The sequence below is a fragment of the Oreochromis aureus genome, linkage group 11 (assembly GCF_013358895.1).
Source record: "Oreochromis aureus strain Israel breed Guangdong linkage group 11, ZZ_aureus, whole genome shotgun sequence".
NCBI lineage: Eukaryota > Metazoa > Chordata > Actinopteri > Cichliformes > Cichlidae > Oreochromis > Oreochromis aureus.
The window spans coordinates 2595062-2617429 of record NC_052952.1 but is presented as its reverse complement, the minus strand read 5'-3'; the positions used below and the strand labels follow the sequence as shown (position 1 = coordinate 2617429).

General features: G+C 41.1%; 1 protein-coding gene across 3 annotated transcripts in view; it reads left to right on the top strand.

Annotated features, from left to right (window-relative positions):
* The window catches only part of cdk14 (cyclin-dependent kinase 14), a 222456-nt gene that overhangs the window by 99121 nt on the left and 100967 nt on the right, over nucleotides 1-22368 (top strand). For all 3 annotated transcript variants that reach the window (XM_039619836.1, XM_031742665.2, XM_039619838.1), the window contains one exon: nucleotides 8511-8634. In XM_039619836.1, coding sequence (XP_039475770.1) covers nucleotides 8511-8634 — 124 coding nt within the window. The remainder of the gene's footprint in view (nucleotides 1-8510; nucleotides 8635-22368) is intronic.

Genomic DNA, 22368 nt, shown 5'->3' with positions numbered 1-22368 from the left:
CTTTGAAACAAGCTTAAAACACTTTCAGAATATAAACAGAGCACTCTGCTTCTCGTTACAGCTCCTCACTCCACCAGGGCTGTTTGGCACTTTCTGATAGTGTGCAAATGTGGTGCACGTACTGCAGCAGTCATACAGACAACTGGACGGTCCAAAAGTTGGTCCAAAAGTTTTAGTAGCCTGGCTGAACCCATAAAATATATAGTTAATTTTAATCTCCCCAATCAATGATAATGTTGGAATGTTGTTAAAGAGGGTCAAAAATGTTTCAACCCAGTTTGTTTTGCAGATTCTGTATAGCAGCTTTAATACAGGGAGACACAACTTCCTGATTGTGTGAGTAAAATCAGGTTTTTTCTCTTTGTCAGTTTAACAGTTTCTGTTGTGCCTGTCACTGTTCCCTGTCTGTTTCCTTACCTGCTTCTTCCTGACCTTGTACTTTCTCCTCACGTTCCCTCTTTCCTCTCTCCCTCTTTGGACTGACAATCATACACAAATAGATTGGATTCAATTAGATGAAAAAATTACATTAATATGAAAAAACTACTATTAAGATCACTAACAAAAAGTCCTCTCTCAGTGTACTTTCAACCAAAGGCAAATAACCAAACCACATGAACATCTAATAAAAGATATAAATATTGAAACACTGATCCAACATTATCCTTTATTGACGGATCATTTGTTCTTACACTTTTACCTGAATGTGGCTCCTTTTTTTGAAAAAAACTTCCTAATATCCATTATGAACCTGGCTGTCTCTCTCTACACACACACACACACACACACACACACACACACACACACACACACACACACACACACACACACCACACAACAGGAGTTATAAGGATAATGGGTATTCAGTCAGTTAGTTAGTTAGTATCCATTTCAAACAGGACAGTGGTAACAACAGAAGCTACAGACAATTTTAAGTTCTAGATTTTAAATAGGCTATATACATTTCAATGGGAGCAACAGGACGGTCAAATGTCGCTGATTTTACTACAGAGCAGGACGGATTGTAGGGTAGCAAACATCGTAGGAAAACATGTTTTCAACACTGCAGGTTACCTGGTGTAATGTTTTTCAGCTAAAAAGAAACATGGCCTGACTCCTACCTAACTATATAAAGAGTAACTGAAGGTTAATATGTCCTGTTTTCAGCCAGGTACTTACACCTCCGCTCCGCTGCGTCTCAGAGTAGGGGAGAGGCGAGCTGGAACAAACCATTTGGGAGGGGGGGGTTATCTATACTTTTGTTGTTGAAATGTTACGTCTCAACCAAGTACTGTATGCTTTTTATATTTTTAGTAGTGTGTCACAAAAACAGCAAATATTGTCAAAAAAGTAAGAAATCTTTGGGGGTGCTTTGATTCCTTTTGAGGGTGCTGAAGCACCCCCAAAGATGGGCTAAAATCGCCCCTGGTCTGTGGCTTTCTGAGGTCTTTGTAGTAGTACTTAACTACACATATATTTACACACAGGCCCCTGTAGTACAAAACGGTGAATTAAAACACAACCGAACATGATTCTTTACTGGGACTTTATGGTCCTTTGTGGACAGGACTACAGAGCAGGTTGATGCTACCGCCTGAATCAGCCCATTAAAGACAACCATGTACTGATGCTTAGTGGAAAAGATAAGGGCTCTTTCTTTGCCTGCTGGCAGATGGTAGCATCCTTTCACTCCATTTAACACTCCTTCATTTTATCTCTCCCTCACTGATTTCATCACTTTTACTCATTTCAGCAAAACAATGCTTTGGGGCTTTGGCAGTGAATCTAAAGGTTAGTGTTCGGAGTCACTTTGGAGTGTGTGATCTATGGTCTGAGCTTATACATCAATGATGTGTCTTTGAACATTTCTCTGAGTCTAAACACACCAAGGTTCCCGATGTTTTCTGTGTCTTGTTTTGTCAGTAGGTTGTTCAAAACTGCCCAAAGAGCAAAAAAAAATAAAGATAAATAAATAAATAAAATAGAGACCTGTTTGTTTTGTTTTCTGGCTGACAAGGCAGAATTTTGATGTCGTTAGCAGCAGACGGTGCTAAGGCATGCTTAATGGTTGGATAGATGTACATTTGAGATGGGAAGGAGTTTCACACTAATAGAAAGTGTTAGCTTCTTTTAACCCTCCCTTGTTCTGTGACTGTCATTAGTGTTGTCCAAGTGGTGCATCATTGTGTACCAGACTGAAAACTTTATGCTGATCATAAGCAAGTAAAAGTGTGGTGCACTGTTTTAGTGTTGTTGCCTCAGTCACCAACTTCGTTTCACTGGTACGGGAGTAAAAATGAGTACTCAACTTACTCACAGTTTATTGAGCAGATGACGTATATACATAATTAAGCAGCAACTTCCCCATGTAGTTCACTTCATATTTGCAGTTTATCCAATACTAATACTAAAGCAGAAGTCAGTATTATCATTTGCCTCTTCTGGAATTTATGTTTGCTATTTAGAATGAATATACTTCCCATCATTCACTGATTTGTTGGCTGTACTGTTGAAGCCTCGAGACTGGCATGTTAGCAAATCACAATCAGTTAAGGGAGAGGGAGGGGGTCATCGGCTAATCCCAGTGGTGGCTAGCTAGTTTGGTTAGCAAGGCACATGTAATTTAATGCTATTTGGGGAATTAAAAACAAATCTTCACCTTTAACTTGAACCTAAACATAACAGTAAATAGAAAATGTAGCTGTAGACATTATTATTATAACACATTATTAAACTCATGCTGTAAAGTTGGGGATTTATCCGTTTGTGGAACTTTCTGTTTTGGCACTTGCTCTTTGTTTGCATTTTATTTTAGGTGCAGACGCTGCAGCTTGCCAAGCACTAATCTAACCTAATAACCAATCACCCACATACTGGCTTTTTAATAATGGCCATGCTGATTTGAGCACTTGTCTCGTTTTTGTCGTAGACGACAATCGAATCCCCAACTTTAATCAAAGAGATGCATCTGTTTTTTTATAACTGCCATAGGCGGCCAAGTTTAAAGTAACGACAAACAATCCAATTTGTCGTTCAGTATCTTGGACTTTTGGATCCTGTATCTGTTGCTTTTTTAGCTGTATCTCTTTTTTTAGTGCCTAATGCGTTAGTCACCAACCCAGTATCTCATATTGCTTAATTCTTATATTTAACAAAGATATGCATCATTTCCAGAAGATGAGTTAGCAGTTATTTAGTTCAGATCCCCCTTATACATTCAGGTCAGTCAGTCTAATTAAAAAAGGGAGTGAATTTGTTCTTTTCCATGATTGTGACTGTGAAGTGATATTAAGAGTCTCATTCGGTTGTCGCAGTGATGGAAACAGTTTTGGTACGTGTGTGTTGTTCTTTCTGTCACCACTGGTGGGGGTTACACGTGTAATGTTTTGTCCCAAATCAGTCAGTCTTCTATCCGAGCGTCTTGATGCTCGTTAGCATCGCCTGTTCCATATTAACACTGTATTAAAGCGGTGTTGTGTCCTGAGCTGCTTTACTTTGTTTTTCCCAGTGAATCTGTGAAGCTAACGATGAACCCCAGTGTACTGCTGTCACTTTGATATATTGCCTCATGCTTTGCTGCACAATGAATATTAGACAAAGCAGGCAGACTCCACTCCATTCAGCTGATAGATAACACAGAAGCAATTCAATTCTTACATTCTTTCATATTTCTTATCTTGATAGAGAGCTGTGCTTGCCTTGGGTGTGATGGCAGTGAGTATTTCATCATTAGAAAAAGAGCAGAGTGTTTATTGGTGTGCTGATGATGGATTGTTGTTCAGGCAGTAGGGTCACTCCTCAGGTGATGAATTATGTTAATGGCTGATTTAACTATGATCACACGGCATATTTCTCCTGCAGTTAGGGACTAATAATGCATCAAGATTAAGCAGAGTGTCTCATACACCTGCAGGGCTTTTTTCTTTTTAGAGAAAAAATGACACTGATGAACTAAAACATTATCGCCAACCCTGCCCGTTTACATTTTGGTTATTCATGCAAGAAAACAGCTGGACTCTCTGAAAGTGCCCTATTTTATCAGACAAGTCCATTAGGTCACTGCTTCTTCTAGCCCTTACACAGACTTCAGAGGTCTTTGTTTCACATGTGAATGGACAAAATGGTCAGAATGCTCTTTTCTGATCTGTATCGTCAGCTCGTTCTGCCGTGGAAGGATACAGGTAACACCATCTTATCGAGGGAATGTTTCTTGGATATACAGCCAGACTTGTGGCCGTTAAATTGTCCTGGTAGAGTACAGATCATAGGATACAGCATCAAAAAAATTAAAAAGTACAAAAACTCAAAAGTACAGCTCTCTACACTTACCAGCTTTGGGAGAAAGGCCAAGATCCAGAACGCACTGCAGTGGGAAATTTCCAGTCCCTGAGTTTAAAATGATGTTGCTTTGCTGCAACAGGGTGAAGCTGGAGAGTAATGGGAGTGATTTTACAGACAGCGACATTGTTCTCAATGTTTTCTGTGTGCGTGTACTAAAGCATCAGAATAATTTTATTATGATTCTGAAAAGTTGTCCAATTTTTTTCAGGCCCCTAAAAATAGGCGCCGTAATTCCTAAACAGTTGGTGCAATAATAACAGAATGGAAAGTCTTCAGTCATCGTTTGATTTCAAATTCACTGCAGTGCTGTACAGAAATGACATCATCGTCCAAGTACTTAACTAACTATAAGAAACTAGAACTCACACAGGTTACTCCTAAGAGTAGTATTAGTAGGTGTATTAGTATTAGTTAATACAGTGCTCATAGTTCTGAAAACTGAATATCTATCATCTATATCAGACCTTAACTCTGATGTAGAAATATTGTATAAGCTGGCATCCCTCACTCATGATGGAGTGCTGCACAAAGTCAAGAAAGGAGGAGCTGTAAATGGTTTCAGACGCAGATTAATGTTAGAGAGAAAGCAGGACCAATACTCTAAGGGATCGGCACACTCTTATTAATTTGGTTCTTATCTTTTCTTATATTACGTTGTTTTGTTTGACTTTGTCGCTTTGCTGTGTCTTGTTTTCCTTCTTGCTTCAGTGGTTAATCTGTGCTCTCACACCTTCAGCTGCTAACTTCCTCTCAAATCATTCACCTAGATGGATGTGTGCACTATACTCGGGTAAACTTGACTGGCCATCTATCAGTGAGCCAAAGGTTCACCATGCAGATCATACGTAAAGGTGACTAAAAACCTTCTCTTCATGTGGTCACTTATTAGGAGGGTCTATGTAGTTTAACAGGAAAACTGTTCTGTCTTGAGTAGAGGATAGAGTATTATTGTTGTTATTACTGTCGAAGCTGTCAGAGCAACCTCCTGTAACTGCCCTCAGCACTTCACTCTCCCTTAGATATTAGAATGCAAATGGACCCGAGGTATTTCCATTCAAAGCCAAACAAGAAAAGAGAGGAGAAAAAAATCTCCTTTTAAAAGTGTTTGATGTGTGAATTGATGTGAGAATAAAAGAGAGATTTCTCTTTCTTTTTTATTACCGTGCAGTTGTGCTCCTAACAGGGAGAGGGCTTTTCACAAGTGCGTTTGATATACATGAGTAAACACATTTCCCATGCTAATTTTCTGCACTGCGGTTCATCTCTCACCCACCGAGTCCAGGAATATAAACTGTTGACCCGGTGACTCCAGATGCCAGACAGGGCCCCGTCCCTGATTGGACTGCACGGTGCTTCAATCAGCTTAATTGGCCAAGACTACGGTATCAGTGAGAGGGGAGAAATGACAGAGGAATGCTGAAATTGGAAGAAAATGAAGAGCTGCATCGTGCACACCTCATTATGTGTTGATTGACACGTCTGCAGAGGGGGAGGGGGGCGGTGATCTGAGCATCTCAGCAGCGAAAACAAAACAAGCTCAGTAGAGCTTTGATTCTGGGGCCTTTTAGGAATTGGCTTATTAGCTTCTTTTTTTAAAGTTGACAGCAGCAGATACACTTTATGCAGTAAGTATATATTTAAAGCTAAAATAGTTTTGTGTGTGCAACATGGATTTATGAGAGCTGTAGTCAGTCTGAGGTGCTGTGTGTGTAATTTCACTTGTGAAGTCTCTAAATACATGCATTTAAATGCAACTTAATGTGTCAACAAAAGTGCATTCATGCATTTTCATGAGTGGTTTCAAGGAAGCGCAAATATTGTTTTTAATTTGTAGAACCTCGGTTATAATCAGGTTCTCCTTTGCACTTTGATTGTGTTATGTGAACTGTATGTATAAATGAATTCCTTGAGCATGGCTAAACTTCTCTGTGCTAACCCTTTGAGGTACATCCCACCATCACTGATGACTGATGCAAATTCCAACTGTAGGTAATCGGAATATTTGACTTTGAAAAATTGTCATTCTTACTGACACACATGTGAAAAACTATTCACATTTTCCCAAAGAAACACATTTTTGGGGTGCAAAAAAACTATTAGCCAGGCATTTTGCCCTTGTGATGGCCTGGATGGTTTTCTCCTTCTGATCAGCAAGAACTGCAGTCAAAAATTGTCCATTTGTGATAATTGGCAGAAATCTCATGGTATTAGTTGCTTTTCAGAGTCCCTGTAACTCTTCTCTTCACAGAAATTTTGATAATTTTAATTCACAGAATTCTTTTAATTCATTTTGGTTTTCTTGAGCCAATCAGATGTGGATTTGCTGGTGTGTTTCTGGTCATTGTCCTGCTGCCTAACCAGGATGACCCTGAACTTTAGGGCACAAACTGATGGCCGGACATTCCCTTCAGAATGTTCTGGTAGAGAGCAGGATTCATGGTTCTTATAATTATGGCAAGTCTCACAAATCTCACAACCACTAATATGTTTGACTGTTAGTGTCATGTTCTTTTGCGTGGCTGCAGTTCAGCAGGTAGAGCAGGCCATACTGTTTTGAAGGCTGGTGGTTTGAACCCAAATATTCTTGGGCAAGATACAAGCCAAAGTTGCTCTTCAGTGCATCCATTGGAGTATAAATGTGTGTGAATGTTAGCTAGTAAGCACTTAAAGCATAGCTTGTGTGAATGGCTGTGAATGTAGAAAAGCGCTACGTAAGAATCAGTCCATTTACCATTTTTTATGAAATGCTGTGTTAGTTTTATAGGAAATGCAAACCTTCCAGAAAGTTCAACGTTGTTAACAACAGTCCACAAACATCTTGGGGATCGTCAAGATGTTTTTGTCAAACTCTTCCATGAATGTCATTTGTGCCCAGTCTCTTACTGTTGAATCATGCACTTGGACCTATCTGAGGCGAGTCATGTTAAGGTCAAAGAACTCAGATGCTGTTCCGAGTTCTTTTGTGACCTCCTGGATGAGCCGTCGATGCTCCTTGGTGTAATGTTGGTCACCCGTGAGAAGGTTCACCACTGTTCCAGGGTTCTGGATTTGTAGATAATGGTTCTCACTTTGGTTCACTGGAGTCCCAAAGCTTCCGAAATGCTTTTGTAACCTTTAACATTGTTCATCATCTGGCATGATATGTTGCATTTTGACACATTTTAGTTTACCCTACTTAGTCACACAGGTTATATTTAAGGGACTTATTGATTCAACAGGATTAGGTGTGGCTAGTGAAGCTATACTCAGCTTTCCAATAAATGGGGTTTAATAACAGTAAATTCATGATTGAACAAAGAGTGGAGGGTTGGATGGGGGTTTTTTTGGCTTTAATAAATGAAATCATTACTTAAAACTGTTATCTTTGTCTAATATTAAAATGTGTTGATGATCTGGAACATTGAAGTTTGACAAATATGCAAGAAACTAAGAAATCAAAGCGAGGATGCTGAATGATGTCCCTTGTGGGCGAATGCTGACTGATTTTCGTATAATAGTGCCCTTTTATTCTGTGCTGTCAGCAGTCCTCTGGCTCACATTCCCACCCTTTACAGGAAATAAAAAAAGCTCCACCCAGTTCTGCATGTTTGCTGCGATTTCATCAACATCTCACAGTCCTCCACACTTACCTTCTGTCGCTTCTTCTCCTTTCTCTGAAGAACTTCCATAATACTGAATAGACTACCAGCAAAATCAAGCCATTGATCAACCATACAAGCTACAATTCATGTGTTGGAAAGGTCGTATTAAATGTGTAAACACTTCAATATGCTCGCTCTGAGCAGTCAGTGCAGCAGTCCTTAGTAATTCAAGTGGAAGAAAGCACGACTGTGTTCCTGACTGATGGCTCCACATTGATCTTTGGGGTGTCTGTGTGTGCCTTTACTGTTTTTCAGATGACATGTAGGCTTCATGCCTGTTTTCACTTGCACTGGAGGGGAGTCCCAGCACCTCGGTGATGAATAGGTTTTTCCACACCTCTGTGCACTCCACGCCTGCTCAGTGTCATTGCTGCAGCAGAAAGATGGAGATTTAGGCAGAGACAAATATCAGGATAATCGTTAAAGCGTGATGGAAAAAAAGAGCCCGTCTTGGTCCAGTGTAACATTTGTAAAGAGTTATGTCAGAGTCACTTCCCTCTGTTCACCTGTCTTTTGGTTGTTTTCCAGCTCTTCCTGTTCCAGTTGCTGAGAGGTCTGTCCTACATCCACCAGAGGTACATTCTTCACCGCGACCTGAAACCCCAAAACCTCCTCATTAGCGACACTGGAGAGCTGAAACTCGCCGACTTTGGTGAGTAAAATCAGTGCTGCTACTCATTTTTGTCAGAGATAAGAGTGCATGTGAAATTTAGAGGTAAGGCACATTCTCGTGTTGTGGTGAAACACTTAGTCCAGCATTACTCCCATTATATGCACACTGGTTGTTTGAATTGTTCTTAAATTTGAGGATTAAATTATCTTCAGTCTGCTTTTACTCAAGGTTGACCATGTTTTTTATTATTAAGATAGGAGCTCTTTAAATTATGTGTCTTAACATTAAACTGTTACACACAGCAGAAAAATAAATAAAATAAATAAATTAAAGTTGGAGGGTCGATTCTGCTGCTGTACTCTCCCGATCTAAACATAGAGGCTGCTTGTCAAAGCTGATGTACTGAAGAAAAGTTGCTGTGAGTGGAGCTGATGTTGCAGTTTTTTTCCTACATGAGTTAAATTGTAATTATAATTTGAATTTGGTGTCACGTGATCACGGTGAACAGGCAGGTGCTGCTGAGCTCCTTCCACTGTGTCACACCCACATTTTAGGATTCTTTGACTTCAGTATCCTGTATAATCATCCTTCAGTGATGCTGAGCGAGCGTTTTGTTCTCTCAGCAGCTTCCCAATATTTCAGCATCCCGCTGCCTTTTCCTTAAAAGTCCTGAGGAGACAATGGTTAGATTTTTAGCTTCCCCAGCAGTTTACGACTCCAGCATCATACATTAGAACAGTGGTTCTCAAAGTGCGTGGCACGCCCCAAATTACCTGGCAGAAAAGTCATGCGGAACTAATGTTTAACATCGGAATCTCTTTTACGGCGGAACAAAGAAATTCACGTCATATTAATAATATGAGGATCTGCTGCATCTACTGAAAAGCTGCAGCGTTGAGTGTGTATAAGTCGTTACAGTAAAATACTAGCTGAGCAAAGGCCGCAATAAAGTAGCAACAGGTGACAGAAGGAGGACAAGTCCTGTACTGACAAGTGCATCAGCGTGGTGGTCGGGTCTGTCGTGCATCGTTTACAGTGTCTGTGAGAGGCAAAAACCCTGGCAAATTATGTGGGCACGCATGAGGGGCGAGACCCAACCTGAGTTATTTTTGGGTGGGGCTGTCGTTTTAAACACGCAGTTTGCACCCTTTTGGTTCACAGCCCTCCACACATCAACAACAACAGGACCCAGTTCATTCTGTTTTAAGCTGGCGAGGCGTGATTATGGATGCCGCTCAGCATTGAAACATTCAGCATGTAAACCAAAATGCTGAATGAAAACACTGAGATTTATTAATAAGTCTCGGACTCTGTGGCCTATTAATACTCGTTACTTTTTTCAGTAACGAGTAATCTAACTAATTACTATTCCTATCGTTACAACGCCATTACAGTTACTAACAAGGAAACGCGGTCGCGTTACTATTTTTCAACAAACAGACGGTTGAAGCTGTGTTCAGCTTACCGCATCTTATATCAGTTGCACGGAAGTAGCTGACTACGTAAGTAATCCGGACGCTACAGCTTTAAGCAGCTGCGCGCTCCCGCGGACGGTAATCACGATCACTGTCTAGCACAACACCTGGAGCTCAGGGGGCAAAACAATCGAGTGCTGCTGTTTGACTGAGGAAGAATAAAGTAGTCGTGGTAAGCCAATCACATGACCACTTAAAGACGAAGCAACACAGTGACATATACCAGTTTATAAATTGTGTTGATAGGCCACGTAAAACCAGAATCATGATAAACAATATATACGCGGCGTTTTTCCCTCAATAGTTTCGCCACGTTAGCGCTAGCAAGCACTCTCTGCTTATGAGCAAAAAACAAAACAAACCACTGGAAGTTTTAGGAGCGAGAGAGAGAGAGTTTTGAGATGTGAGAGATTTGTGACGTTTAGCGTGTTTGGAGTGTGTAGTTAATGTGTTGTCTTGTGTAGTTAGTGTGTAGTGTTGTGGATAGCTTTGTGTTGTGTGTCAGAACGATGAGGCGACTGCTGTCTCCAGGTAGAAACAGCAGTGATACACCTGCTGCTGTCAGACCTGCAGGTATCAGGCTGTGATGTTCTCCTTTATAGTGGACAGAAATGATTTTTTTGGAGTGGCACAAATAATTTGTGGCATCTTATTGAAGAACAGCTGATTGTTCTGTAAATAGTTTGAAATGGTTATTTAAAAAAATCAAGGTAAAAGGTAAATGGATGCAAATAACTTTGTTGTTTGCAAAACTTTTGCATAGGATTTTAAAATTGACAATTTATATTTGCATTTAAAGTTATGAAATATGATTCATTAAAGATGTTTGTGGTTGTTACAGTAAAAATATAACTTTTTCTACTCTGATTTTATGGTTTTTGTCTGATTTTAGATCAATTGTGTTAATACAGTATGTCAACATGAAAACATAACTGTAAATTCAGACACGTGAGGTTGTGCTGAAAAGAATGATACCAAACAAGGCAAAGTGAATAGTTTTAAAGGTGAAATGTGGAGGGAACATCACGAGTAGTTAAAAATGGCCAATTATACCCTGGACCCCACAGGGTTAAACATTTTTGTTTTTGTTTTTGTTTTTTAAAGTAACGCAATAGTTACTTTTCAAGTAATTAATTACTTTTAGAATATTGTAACTCAGTTACTAACTCAGTTACTTTTTTGAAGAAGTAACTAGTAACTATAATTGAATTACTTTTTCAAAGTAACTTGCCCAACACTGTTAATAGCTGACACTCGACTCCACACAAACACAGGAGAAAGCCTCACATATCCTCAAAAAGTCTAAACATGTCACAACTGAAGTCATGATCACAACCAGGAGTCAAAGTGGGATTTGGCAGGTGAGCGGACCCTAAGAACTCGTGGAGCACTGCCGCTGGGGAAATGATCTCATTATAAATAATTACCAAATTAATTAGTGCTGCATGCTCCTCTGCATTTGTTTTCTGTGTGGACGAGCTGTGATCAGCTGTGAGCTTTGCAGCTCTTTGTGGATTTATCCAACTGTATTGTGCAATATATAGGCAGATGTCATATGAACTGTCATGGCTGCTCTCCCACCTCATTCCCAGGATAAACCTTGGGTAATGGTGGAGTTTGGCAAGTGTGGCTAAAGAGCATCATCAACTCAAATGCAAAACAATCACTGCTACCTTCAGCCTAATCTCACAGTAAACATGGATACCACAATCTCCACTGCAGCAGTCAAACACACAGTCCACAGTGTAATCGTTACCATGCGACTGCAACTTTGTTGACAGCTGTGTGCATGAGCGCACGACAGAGAGGAGGAGGGAAATAGGATGTGTGGCGTGTGCATGGAGGGCTGCAGGGTGGCATTGCTCTGGGATTTGTTGAGTGAGCGGCATCAACTGCAAACAGCCAGGCTCCTGCATATGAAATGTGTGCTTTATAGTATAATATATTAAACTGCGTATCAGATTTAATTACGCAGTAACTGGAAGAGCCTTTCCAAGTCATTTCAACCTGTGACAACCCCAGATCTCAACACTATTAAATTAAGAATCTGAAGTTAAATATTAACTACCCTGGGAGTATTTGCACTTGCCATAGCCTCTGAGCATCCACAAGCTCATTCATGGCCCGTCCAGGGTAGGCATAGAGTTTAGCTTTGGTTAATGGCTACAGTGTTTCTATAATTTCCACCTGTTTTAACAGAAGAACTTTGATGTCAAAATATCTGTGTCATTTGTAATGTAACATCTTCCAGTAATTTAAATCTGTATATTTAGTATGTGGCTAAAAAAAACCCCTAACCTTACCCAGGCCACTGCTGACCTGCCTGATGTTAAGAGATTAAAAACATCAGGAACAAATGATTAAATGAAGTGTGCACAACTACACAGTGTGCAGGAGGAGAGTGCGGACAGTGAAGCTGTCTGGTTACGCTGAGTGGCAGGCAGGATGTAGGACCCAAATGCAGGACTCACAGGCATGAAAGGATGAACTCAAAAGGCAGCTTTATTGCACTGTAGCAAAAAACATGCTAGAAACAAAATCCAAAAGCAGAAAACTAGAAACTAAGGACGAGGAACAAAGACAGTAGGAAACTATACTGGGAAGCTAGAAGCGAGGATGACGAGGAACAGGGAGGAAACATACAGCACATGGGAGTGGTACGAAGCTACAAAGGGGAAAGGAAAACACAGGGCTTAACTATCCAAGGGAGTAATGAGGAAATGGGAAACACTGCTGGGACTAATAAGACATAACGAGACAAGAGGGAGAAAAACTAGATACACTGACATAGGTAGGGATGGGTATCGTTTAGGTTTTATCCGATACCAGTACCAAACCGGTACTTTTGAAACGGTGCTGGTGCTTAAACGGTGCTCAAACCGGTGCTTAAAGAATGGAGAACACAAAATTGGTCCAAAACCTCTAATGTTCAGCTGTTTTTTTTTGTAAAAGATAACAATGTTAGCCTTTTCTGCAGCTATAGGGCATATATGGTCTCACTCTTGGCTGGAAGCAGTGCTTAAACAATGGAAAAAACACAAACTTTGTCCAAAAACCTCTCATGTTTAACTGTTTCCACTTTTCTTTGGTCATTTTAGCCTTTTTGGCCAGGGTGAAGGGAGTATCTGCCATCAAACAAGAAGACAGCCGCATGTAACTTCACGACGGTGTTTGCTAGTTCACCTTACATGCATTAATGTAATAATGTGGTTAGCCTACTCAACGTTAAATTACACACGAACAACATGAAGCTACTCACGCAGAGGAGAACGGCTGCTGCTGCCATCATCATCCGTCATCATTTCTGCTACGCTGGCAGGGCTAGGGGCCAGGACTCTCCTCTTCGGGTTTTTGGGGGACGTTTCTAACTCCGGGTCCGATAACAGGCACCTATCCAAGCTATCAAACACGGCGCATTTCTCGGCTTTAAAAAAAAAACGCTATGCGTCGCCAGGTGTTTCATCAGATTTGAGGTGTTACCTCCTTTGACAGTATCACAGTATCAGCTTAAAGCACTTGTTGCAGGCTGCTGAGTTTGCATCTTTTGCTGTGAAGTACAGCCAGACTTTGATCGCTTCGCCTTGGGCATTTTTAATCTGTAGCTCTGCTCTGAAAGAACGTACGTACCTGGCCCCGCCTACTATCCTCGGAAACGTAAAATGATTGGCTAGAATTGGCTCAGGAAAAAAAAGACACCGAAATAAAGCACCGAAATGTGCACTGCTTTTCGGTCTGGTTACTACCGTTTATGTCAGAACCGGTGCCATGGCACCGGACACCGGTACCCATCCCTAGACATAGGACAAGACTTTCAAAGTAAAACAGGAAACACGAGACGCAAAGACGCAGACTGGACCCTGAGACAGAGACGCGACTGACTGGGAAGAGGGAACATGAGAAAGGCAAAGTAACAGGGACCAAAATCCTAGGACTCAAAATATAACACAAGCAGAACCAAAACCCAGAAATAACAATAATCAAACAATATAACTAAACACACACAAAACACTGGGTCACACACTCAGTGCTGTGACAGAAGCTTCAAAATCCACTATAGATCAAGTTAAATACACTAATTTATTTCAAGTAAGAACATTCTTTGTATTTGCAGTGCTTAGTGTCCATCTCTGTAACCTGTTCCTGCTGCTACTTATGTATGTCAGCCAAACTGTGCAACACGGGGAGCCAGGCAGATCATGTTGGGTACAACAAGTATAACTGCTACAGTCTATTTATTTTAGCCCAAAATCGTGTGTGTGTGTGTGTGTGTGTGTGTGTGTGTGTGTGTGTTTGTCTCAATTTGTGTGTGTTCTTGAAGTGGCACCATATGGCTTGGATCCATGTTCAGTAAACATTGCCTACATGGTCTGCTGGGCATCCTGGGGGGCAGACAGATTGACAGTCCAGTCCTTCTGTACACCATCCATCCATCCATCCATCCATCCATCCATCCATCCATCCATCCATCCATCGGTCTCTGGTCCAGTATCCCCCATCCACCCACCCATCCTCCAACTCCTTCTAACCCTGTCTCCTCCACTCATCCATCGCTTCCACCCTCCCTTTCCTCTGTCCCTCTGCCCAGACAGATGGGGGGAGAAGGAGGGTGGCAGTTTCATCAATAATTCAACCCATGTATTAGAGCTAAAACATTACTGTGAAGGAAATGAGAAGGGGAAAAATAATGGACAAAATACCAAATGAGCAAGAATGAAAATCCCAGGCCTATTAGTCTGTCGCTGCAGCTCGAGCTCATCAACAAACATGCACAAAACACAGAATCAGCCGATGCCTGAGGGATGCCAGATGAGGAAGGTGAAGGCTGTTCAAGTCTAAGTGTGTGTGTGTGTGTGTGTGAGAGAGAGACTTTGTGTGGCCGCCAGGGCTCCCTGTGGTCCCCTGCCTTGGCAGCAGGAATACTAACGGTCGACAGCTGAGGCCTGCGGAGCTGGTTGGGGTAAATGAGAGAGACTGGGCCACAGAGTGTCAACAAAGGAGGTGCTGAGAGACACAATAAGAGGTGGCAGAGCACTCAGTAGAGATGAGACAGAGTGGTGATAGGCTCCAGGCTGTAATGAGAAATTGTATTAAGATGTGCGTTAACGTCAGAATAAATCAAACTCTGAGATCTTACTCCATGATTTTGTTCTTTCTTTCTGATTTTTGCTTCTGCAGTGTTAGAATGATCCATCAGTGGGTCTGAATGTATTGTTTAAAAATGTATTTGCAATGCATTTCACTTTTTCAATGGCAAAAACCACAGTGATGATGTAGAGGTCTCAAAAACTCACAAAAACCACGTACACTTGCCGTTACACGGTTAAGATAAATACAGAACTTTTGTTTTTTGTTGTTTCATTCTGATCATTTAAAACTACAAAGATAAAACTTTGGACATTATTAACCCTCGCAGGTATAAGCCATCATAGAGACTAAACCCAACCTGGATATTAAAGAAGGGCAAAACTGGCTCTTTTGCGTGTCAGTGAACTCTGACCGTGCAGGGTTGGCATCATCATCATTAGTGATGACTTAGAGCTCAAGGGTTAGATTCAAAAGTGCCTTTTCTGTGTAATAAGAATTTATTCAATTTGTGGTATTTCAGTAGCACCATTATCAGAAAATACATATACTGCATCTCCAAAAGTTGAATCTGTTCATCTGGATAGCGTTTTGTGGGAGAAAGTCACTCATCCAATGACTTCTTCAGTCTCATGACTGCAGGTTTCCCCAAACCTTATAAACAGTACATTTGCATAATGACTGAAACCAGCCCACCAAAGGAACAATGGGCTGTGAGGTCAGTTCTTAATCATAATTATGCAAATTCCCATGACCATTGATCAACAATCACTGACCAAAACCCACTGATCAAAGAACACTGATCAATGGCCATGAGTACCATTCACAGAGAGTTGGGGAATGGCTGCAATCACAGCATTGTAAGATGGTGACAGATGTACCTTAGGCCCCTCCTCGATTCAGAGATGGTCTTTGCCTTTCACGTAAATGGCCTCCTTGACTCCAGCGCTCAAACCAGCGTTCCTCCCTGTCCAGGATTTACATCCTCATCGTTGAAAGAGTGTCCACTGGCCTGTAGGTGTAAATAAACTGCAGAGTCCTGGCCTGATGAGGTTGCTCTTCTGTGTTGTGCCATCCGCTTCGCTAGAGGTTGTTTGGTTTCCCGATGTATAAATCCTGGCAATCCTCCTGGCAGTTAACATACACTATGTTACTCTGTTTGTGTCGGGGACCCGATCCTTGGGGTGGACCAGTTTTTGGCGCAGCGTATTTTGGGGTTTAAAAGCCACAGAGACCCGGTGTTTAGACATATACATATACTGCAGTATTGTAGATGCACTAGCTGTTTGTTGCAAGGGTGTAGATTTGGTTTTGGCATTGGTGGGGACGGATGATTCAACACCGAACCCTGCCCTGTTTCTTTTTTTCTTCCTTTTTGTCTTTGTTTCTTGATAAAAAAAAAAGGAGAAATATACTTGCCTACATATGCTATTCTACATGCTTTTAAACCATTAAAAATCACAATTCATAGTTTTATATGTGAATTATATAATGTTAAATTACTATTAAACAAATGACTGACTAAGTATTTTAGACTTTAGTTTACTTCAGCCATATTCCATATAAATCAGGTATCATACAAAAATAAAAATAGCTTCAAACACAGTCATGACAATAAAGAATATGACTTTAAGGACTTAACAACATAACTTCAGTTATAGTACACCAACATCTCTGATACATTAGCACTAAGGGAACACTGAATGACCTGCTGGTTTTTGTCCATAAAACTACTCATCTAAGATTACCACAAAGTAAAAGATCTCTCAGCAACATTATGCAACATTTTAGGTGCACTGTTGCCCCGATCAAATCAAACTGCTGAGATAAACTGCTGGCATGTTTGTTTTACATCTATACTGTCCAGTCTCTCCTGGTGGACATGGCAACACGTTATTCATGGTTACATACAATTTTAGACTGATGTGGGCCAAAGCCTCGCACATACTTGCCAACCTGGAGACCTCAGAATTAGGGAGACATTCAAAAGGGCTGTTGGAGGGGGAGTGGTATACATATACATATATATACAAAAAAACTTGAATTTTACAATGTTTATTTATCGGACGGAAACGACGGGGGTGTCCAAATTCAGAGGCTGCGTCCACCTGAGGACCCAGCCTTCGCGATCGAAGTGGGCCGGGTCCTCCGAAAGCCAGGTAGACCAGAAATGAGCAACTGTGAAATTGGACGGTCTAGCCTTCAGAATTACGTCTCCGTCTGCTCTTTGCTGTCTAAAATATAACAGGACACTGGCGTAAATTTTCAACCATCTCACACTTCTGTTTAATCAGTTTTCTGTTTGACGTTTATTCAGGCGTGTGAAAACCCCGGAGGAATCCTCCCGAAGGATCAATAAAATTTTATCTAATCTAATCTAATCTAATCTAATCTAATCTAATAACTTTAATCTCAGCCAAACCGATTTACTCACGAACAAATAAAACACTGAAAAAGGCCAAACAATAACATTTTTAAGTTAAGTGACTTATATATCATGTTTAACCTGAGTAGCGAAAGACCGCGGCAGTTTGAAAACGATGTGCCGGGAGTTTTCTGTTCTCATCGGCTCAGATATCTGAAGTTTACACAGCTACATTCTCGCCTGAAAACATGTTAAAAGTTTATTTTGCGACCCAGAAAGATTAATAAGAGTAATATTAAAACTAAGTAGCTGCAGTGTAGTAGCCATTGGTGGAAACTGGAATTGGCTGGGCCAACCTGGGATATGGTTTTTCAATTTTGTTGTCCGGGTGGAAAAACAGGAGAAATTGGGGAGAATGGTGGCTCCGGGAGATTTTCGGGAGGGGGACTGAAATTCGGGATTCTCAAGGGAAAAATCGGGAGTGTTGGCATGTATGGCCTGACATAGCCTGTAACGTTATTATGACGGACACATTTTATGAGTGAACTTGACTTTAAGTGACTTACAGGTTTCTTTGAAAAATACTTTCTTATATCCAGGTTCTTCCTTTGTGCTGCCATCCTCCTCTCCTCCTTGCAGGTCCTGGCAGCGCTGGCTTGCCGCTGCCAAAACTAAACAGAGCTCCCTGAAAGGCACAGCCAATCACATTGGCCATATTTGTCACATGAGGCAGGACTCTAGTAGAGAGCGTAATTTAACTCTTTCTGCACCGCTGGGTGAATGAGACGTTGACAGATCGTTTTTTTCTTTCTATCGGGTTTGTTTTTCTTTACTCGAAGAGATCAAATTATTGGTGGGGACAATTCAATAATCGCTGGATATTGGTGGGGACATGTCCCTTCCGTCCATGCCAAATCTACGCCCTTGGTTTGTTGTGCAGGATGACTTAACGTGCTGAGCAGAACCAGGAAACAATGATTTCTCATCAGCCACCGTGGCCAGAGCTTCACATCCCTGCTGCCGGTTGTCAGGCTGATCCAGATGCTCCCCTCTGCTCCGCTGTGGGTTTACTCACTTTTTAATGAGCTACACAAACAACCACCTCATAAATGAAGCTTTGAGGAGTCCACATGTTTCATATCAGGGACACAGCTAATTGAGGCCAATGAAGCAGTGTGACGGAGTGATTTGTGTTGTTTGTGGAGCTGTAAAGACCATAATCTGCTTTCCAATGTGAACATACACACATATTGTGTACCTATAAGCAGTTACTCCTATAAACCTATAAACTGAGTGGACGTGCCAGGTCTACAAACACTTTCACTGTTGGTTAATATAGAAATGAAACTTCAGTGGAAGTGGATTAGTTAGTTAATCTTAATAGAATATCCCAGTTAAACAGAGAATTAGAATGAATAGGATAATTAAAAAGCCATGCTTTGCTGGCTATTGGGAAAAAAAAAAAAAAAAAATCCTTTTGTGATTTAAAAATTAAGGTGCTGTTCCTACATTTCCAAGAACTTATGCCTTTTCATTTGCAGACTATATTCTGGGATTGTTTTTTTCCATTTCTTTAAAGTATGTGTTACATAAGGAACATAATAGGATGGGCTCTTTGGCATAAACTTTAAAAGATGTTGAGTATAGGTTAACAGCTGATGCTAGCAGATTTGTTTAACATGTTCTATGTATACAAATGTACAGCTCAAACCATTTACAGTTGTTATGAAGGGGGAAATTAGCAATAGAAAGCCACACTATAAATATACACTACTGGTCCAAGATTTTTCCTGTTTTTTGTTGAAAATGATGCAGTTTAATGTCTCATTTCAGAGAGTTTAATATCTCTGAAACGAAAGCATAGAACACAAATGCAAATGGAGTTCAAAATAAAAACACTGAAATCAATTTATAGACTGAAATGTATTCTGAACGTTTGACTTAACAAAGTAGACACCTTTGGCAGATATAACATCTGAGCACACCCGTGGCATTCTTTCTACAATAGAAATCAAATATTCTTCAGAAAGTTCTTCCCATATCTGTTGCTGAAGTTCCCACAAATGTGTGGCACTTGTAGGTTGCTTTGCTGGACCAGTTCATCTCTGGGATTTAACCTCTTCTGTCCAGTTCATCCCAAACCAGCACTCCATGTTTTCAAGCTTATCATCTTGTCCTTTTTTCCTGAGGTAGTTCTGGCATAGCTTGGACTTACGTTTTGGGTCATTATCTTGCTGCAGGATGAACCCCTGACCAACTAGGTCCATACCGCATGGTGCTGCAGAATGCTGTGGTAGCTGTTTTGGTTCAGGGTGCCTCTCACTCTGTAGAAGTCACCGACCCTGGATCCGTCAAAGCAGCCCCAGACCATCACACATACTTGATGCCACACACTGTGGAACCATCCTTTCACCTACTCGACACCAAACAAAGATCCTGCGTTATTTTGATTTTAATTCATCAGTCCATAATACCTTCTTTGAGTCTTCAGTAGTCTAATGGTGGTGTTTCATGACCCAGGAAAATCTGAAACATAGCAGCAGCTTTCTTGCTGCAACTCGTCCTGTCAAACCTGCAGCTCGAAGTCTTCTCTTCACAGTTGAAACTGAGACTTTCTAACTGTGACCACTATGAAGCTGTGCTTGAAGCTGTTGTCCTGTGAGCCGCCGATCACACAAGCTGTTAACTCTCAGAAACTTGATTCAGTCGTGTCTTTGGGTCTGCAGACCTTCCTGTCACAGTTTCTGTTTCTGAGTACCTTTTGATGGTGAAGCAAACTGTACTCACTGACACCTTGACTTTATCCAGAAAAGAGTTGGAACAGCTGTAGGAATTAGTAGCACGAGCTTTCAAGGCTTGATCAACCTCCACTGCTGCAGAACAGCTTCAAATTATTAACCTGTTTTGTGTTCCCTGAAAAAGGCCTTTTTGTATAATTCTGAAATATACATAATTTTTCAGTTTTGGATAACCTATCCTTGTTTTTTTTCTTACCTCTGGCAGTTCATCACTTACCTTTATACCAGGCTTGGCCAACTCCAGGCCTCGAGGGCCGGTGTCCTGCAGGTTTTAGATCTCACCCTGGGTCAACACACCTGAATCAAATGATTAGTTCATTATCAGGCCTCTGGAGAACTGCAAGACATGTTGAGGAGGTAATTTAGCCATTTAAATCAGCTGTGTTGGATCAAGGACACATCTAAAGCCTGCAGGACACCGGCCCTCGAGGCCTGGAGTTGGACACCACTGCTTTATACCATATCGAGCTCTTCATTGGACTTGAACAACTTGAATTGCAATAAATAACAGGAAAAATTGGGGGTTTCTAAATCTTTCGAGGATTAGTGTATATAAAAATATAAAAATAAATATATTTCATCGCTAAAAATGAACACTTTAATATAGGAGTTTCTGGACATTTATTTTATTTTTCAGCCTCAAGTGGTGATTAGAGAAACTGCAGTTTTCGGCAAATTTTAACCGATACAGTTCATTCAGATAAACTGGAACAGTGCCACACTGTGTTTGTATATATACACCACACCCACATTGAGTTTGAAGCTTCAGACGTTACTTCGGCTTCTGAAGTTATAGCAGTAATATATCAATGGGGTCACGTGCTGACTCGTACACAGAACAGCTTCAGTCTTGAGAAAACCTTCTGAGGACAGACCTCTAATTATAGGAACAAGTGAAACAGTAGATGAGCGTTGCTCACAGCCCACCTGCTTCACAGCCTCGTGTCCACAGTTGGCCAGAACCTGCTGAAAGACTTTTTCACATTTGTGCTCAAACACTGAAGCACTGCCATATGCTGCGGGCATCCATGGACAGGCTGGACCACTGGTAGCAGTTAGTGCCCAGAAACCTTATCTGAGATTTATTTACACGTGAAATGATCATCCTCACAGATTTTCATCCATGGGAGTTTGGCTGAGTGTGCCTTTGGAGTGTTGAACCTGTTTGTGGGGTTGTTACATGTCCCTGGCTCTTTGAAGACATGGGAACACTGCAGCAGTAGCAGCGTAGCTTTGAAAGTGGCCATGTCTCTCTGTCCGTGGATTGTTTTTAGTGATTGATTTCATCCAGACTGAAAAATATCAGCAACATTTGCACAGATCAGGTTTTAAAGAAATGTTTTTCTCAGGCAGTTTCTCCTGAATACTATGCTGACGGCCTGACTTACATAAAAGTGTCACAGAGAAGTAAACAGTTATAGTTAGAGTGAAACGTTGGCTCGCTAACGGCTACTGCTGTAGTTAGTTCAGCGAGAGTCAGACTCAGACAGATCAACTGATCTGAATTCCAGTGCACGTCACCTGATGGCTCAGCTGATGTCCTGCTGCACGCCAGTTTGCAAAATATTTTCTCCGCAGCACCTCCATGTTGTGTAATGCTTCACTTAAAATGTTGTGTCCATTTTCCCTGATTCCCACTCTGATAACTTAGCAGCTCCATGTACACAGAAGGGCGTATATGTGCATGCTGTCAGCTATGCCACATTTGCACGCAGAAGGAAGACGAGGTCCCAGAACACAGTCCTGCCATCCATATCACTTTTTTTGACTAATGTGTTCCTGACAAAACCAAGATGATACTTGCTAGGCATCAGCAAGTTAGTATCATGCTTCTAAATATGCTGATGTCTGCGTTTACCTTTGCAGCACTGTGGTGCACACTGACTATTCTGGTGAATGTGCCCAGAGCCAGGCCCTCAGTCAGCCTGTGTTTTACTTTCAGAGTTAATAAACGATTGTTAACATATCAACATTATTCAAATGCATTGGATCTTAAATCCTAGTCACTAAACTATAGCCCAGAGAAACGCAGTGCCATCTCCATTCTACAACT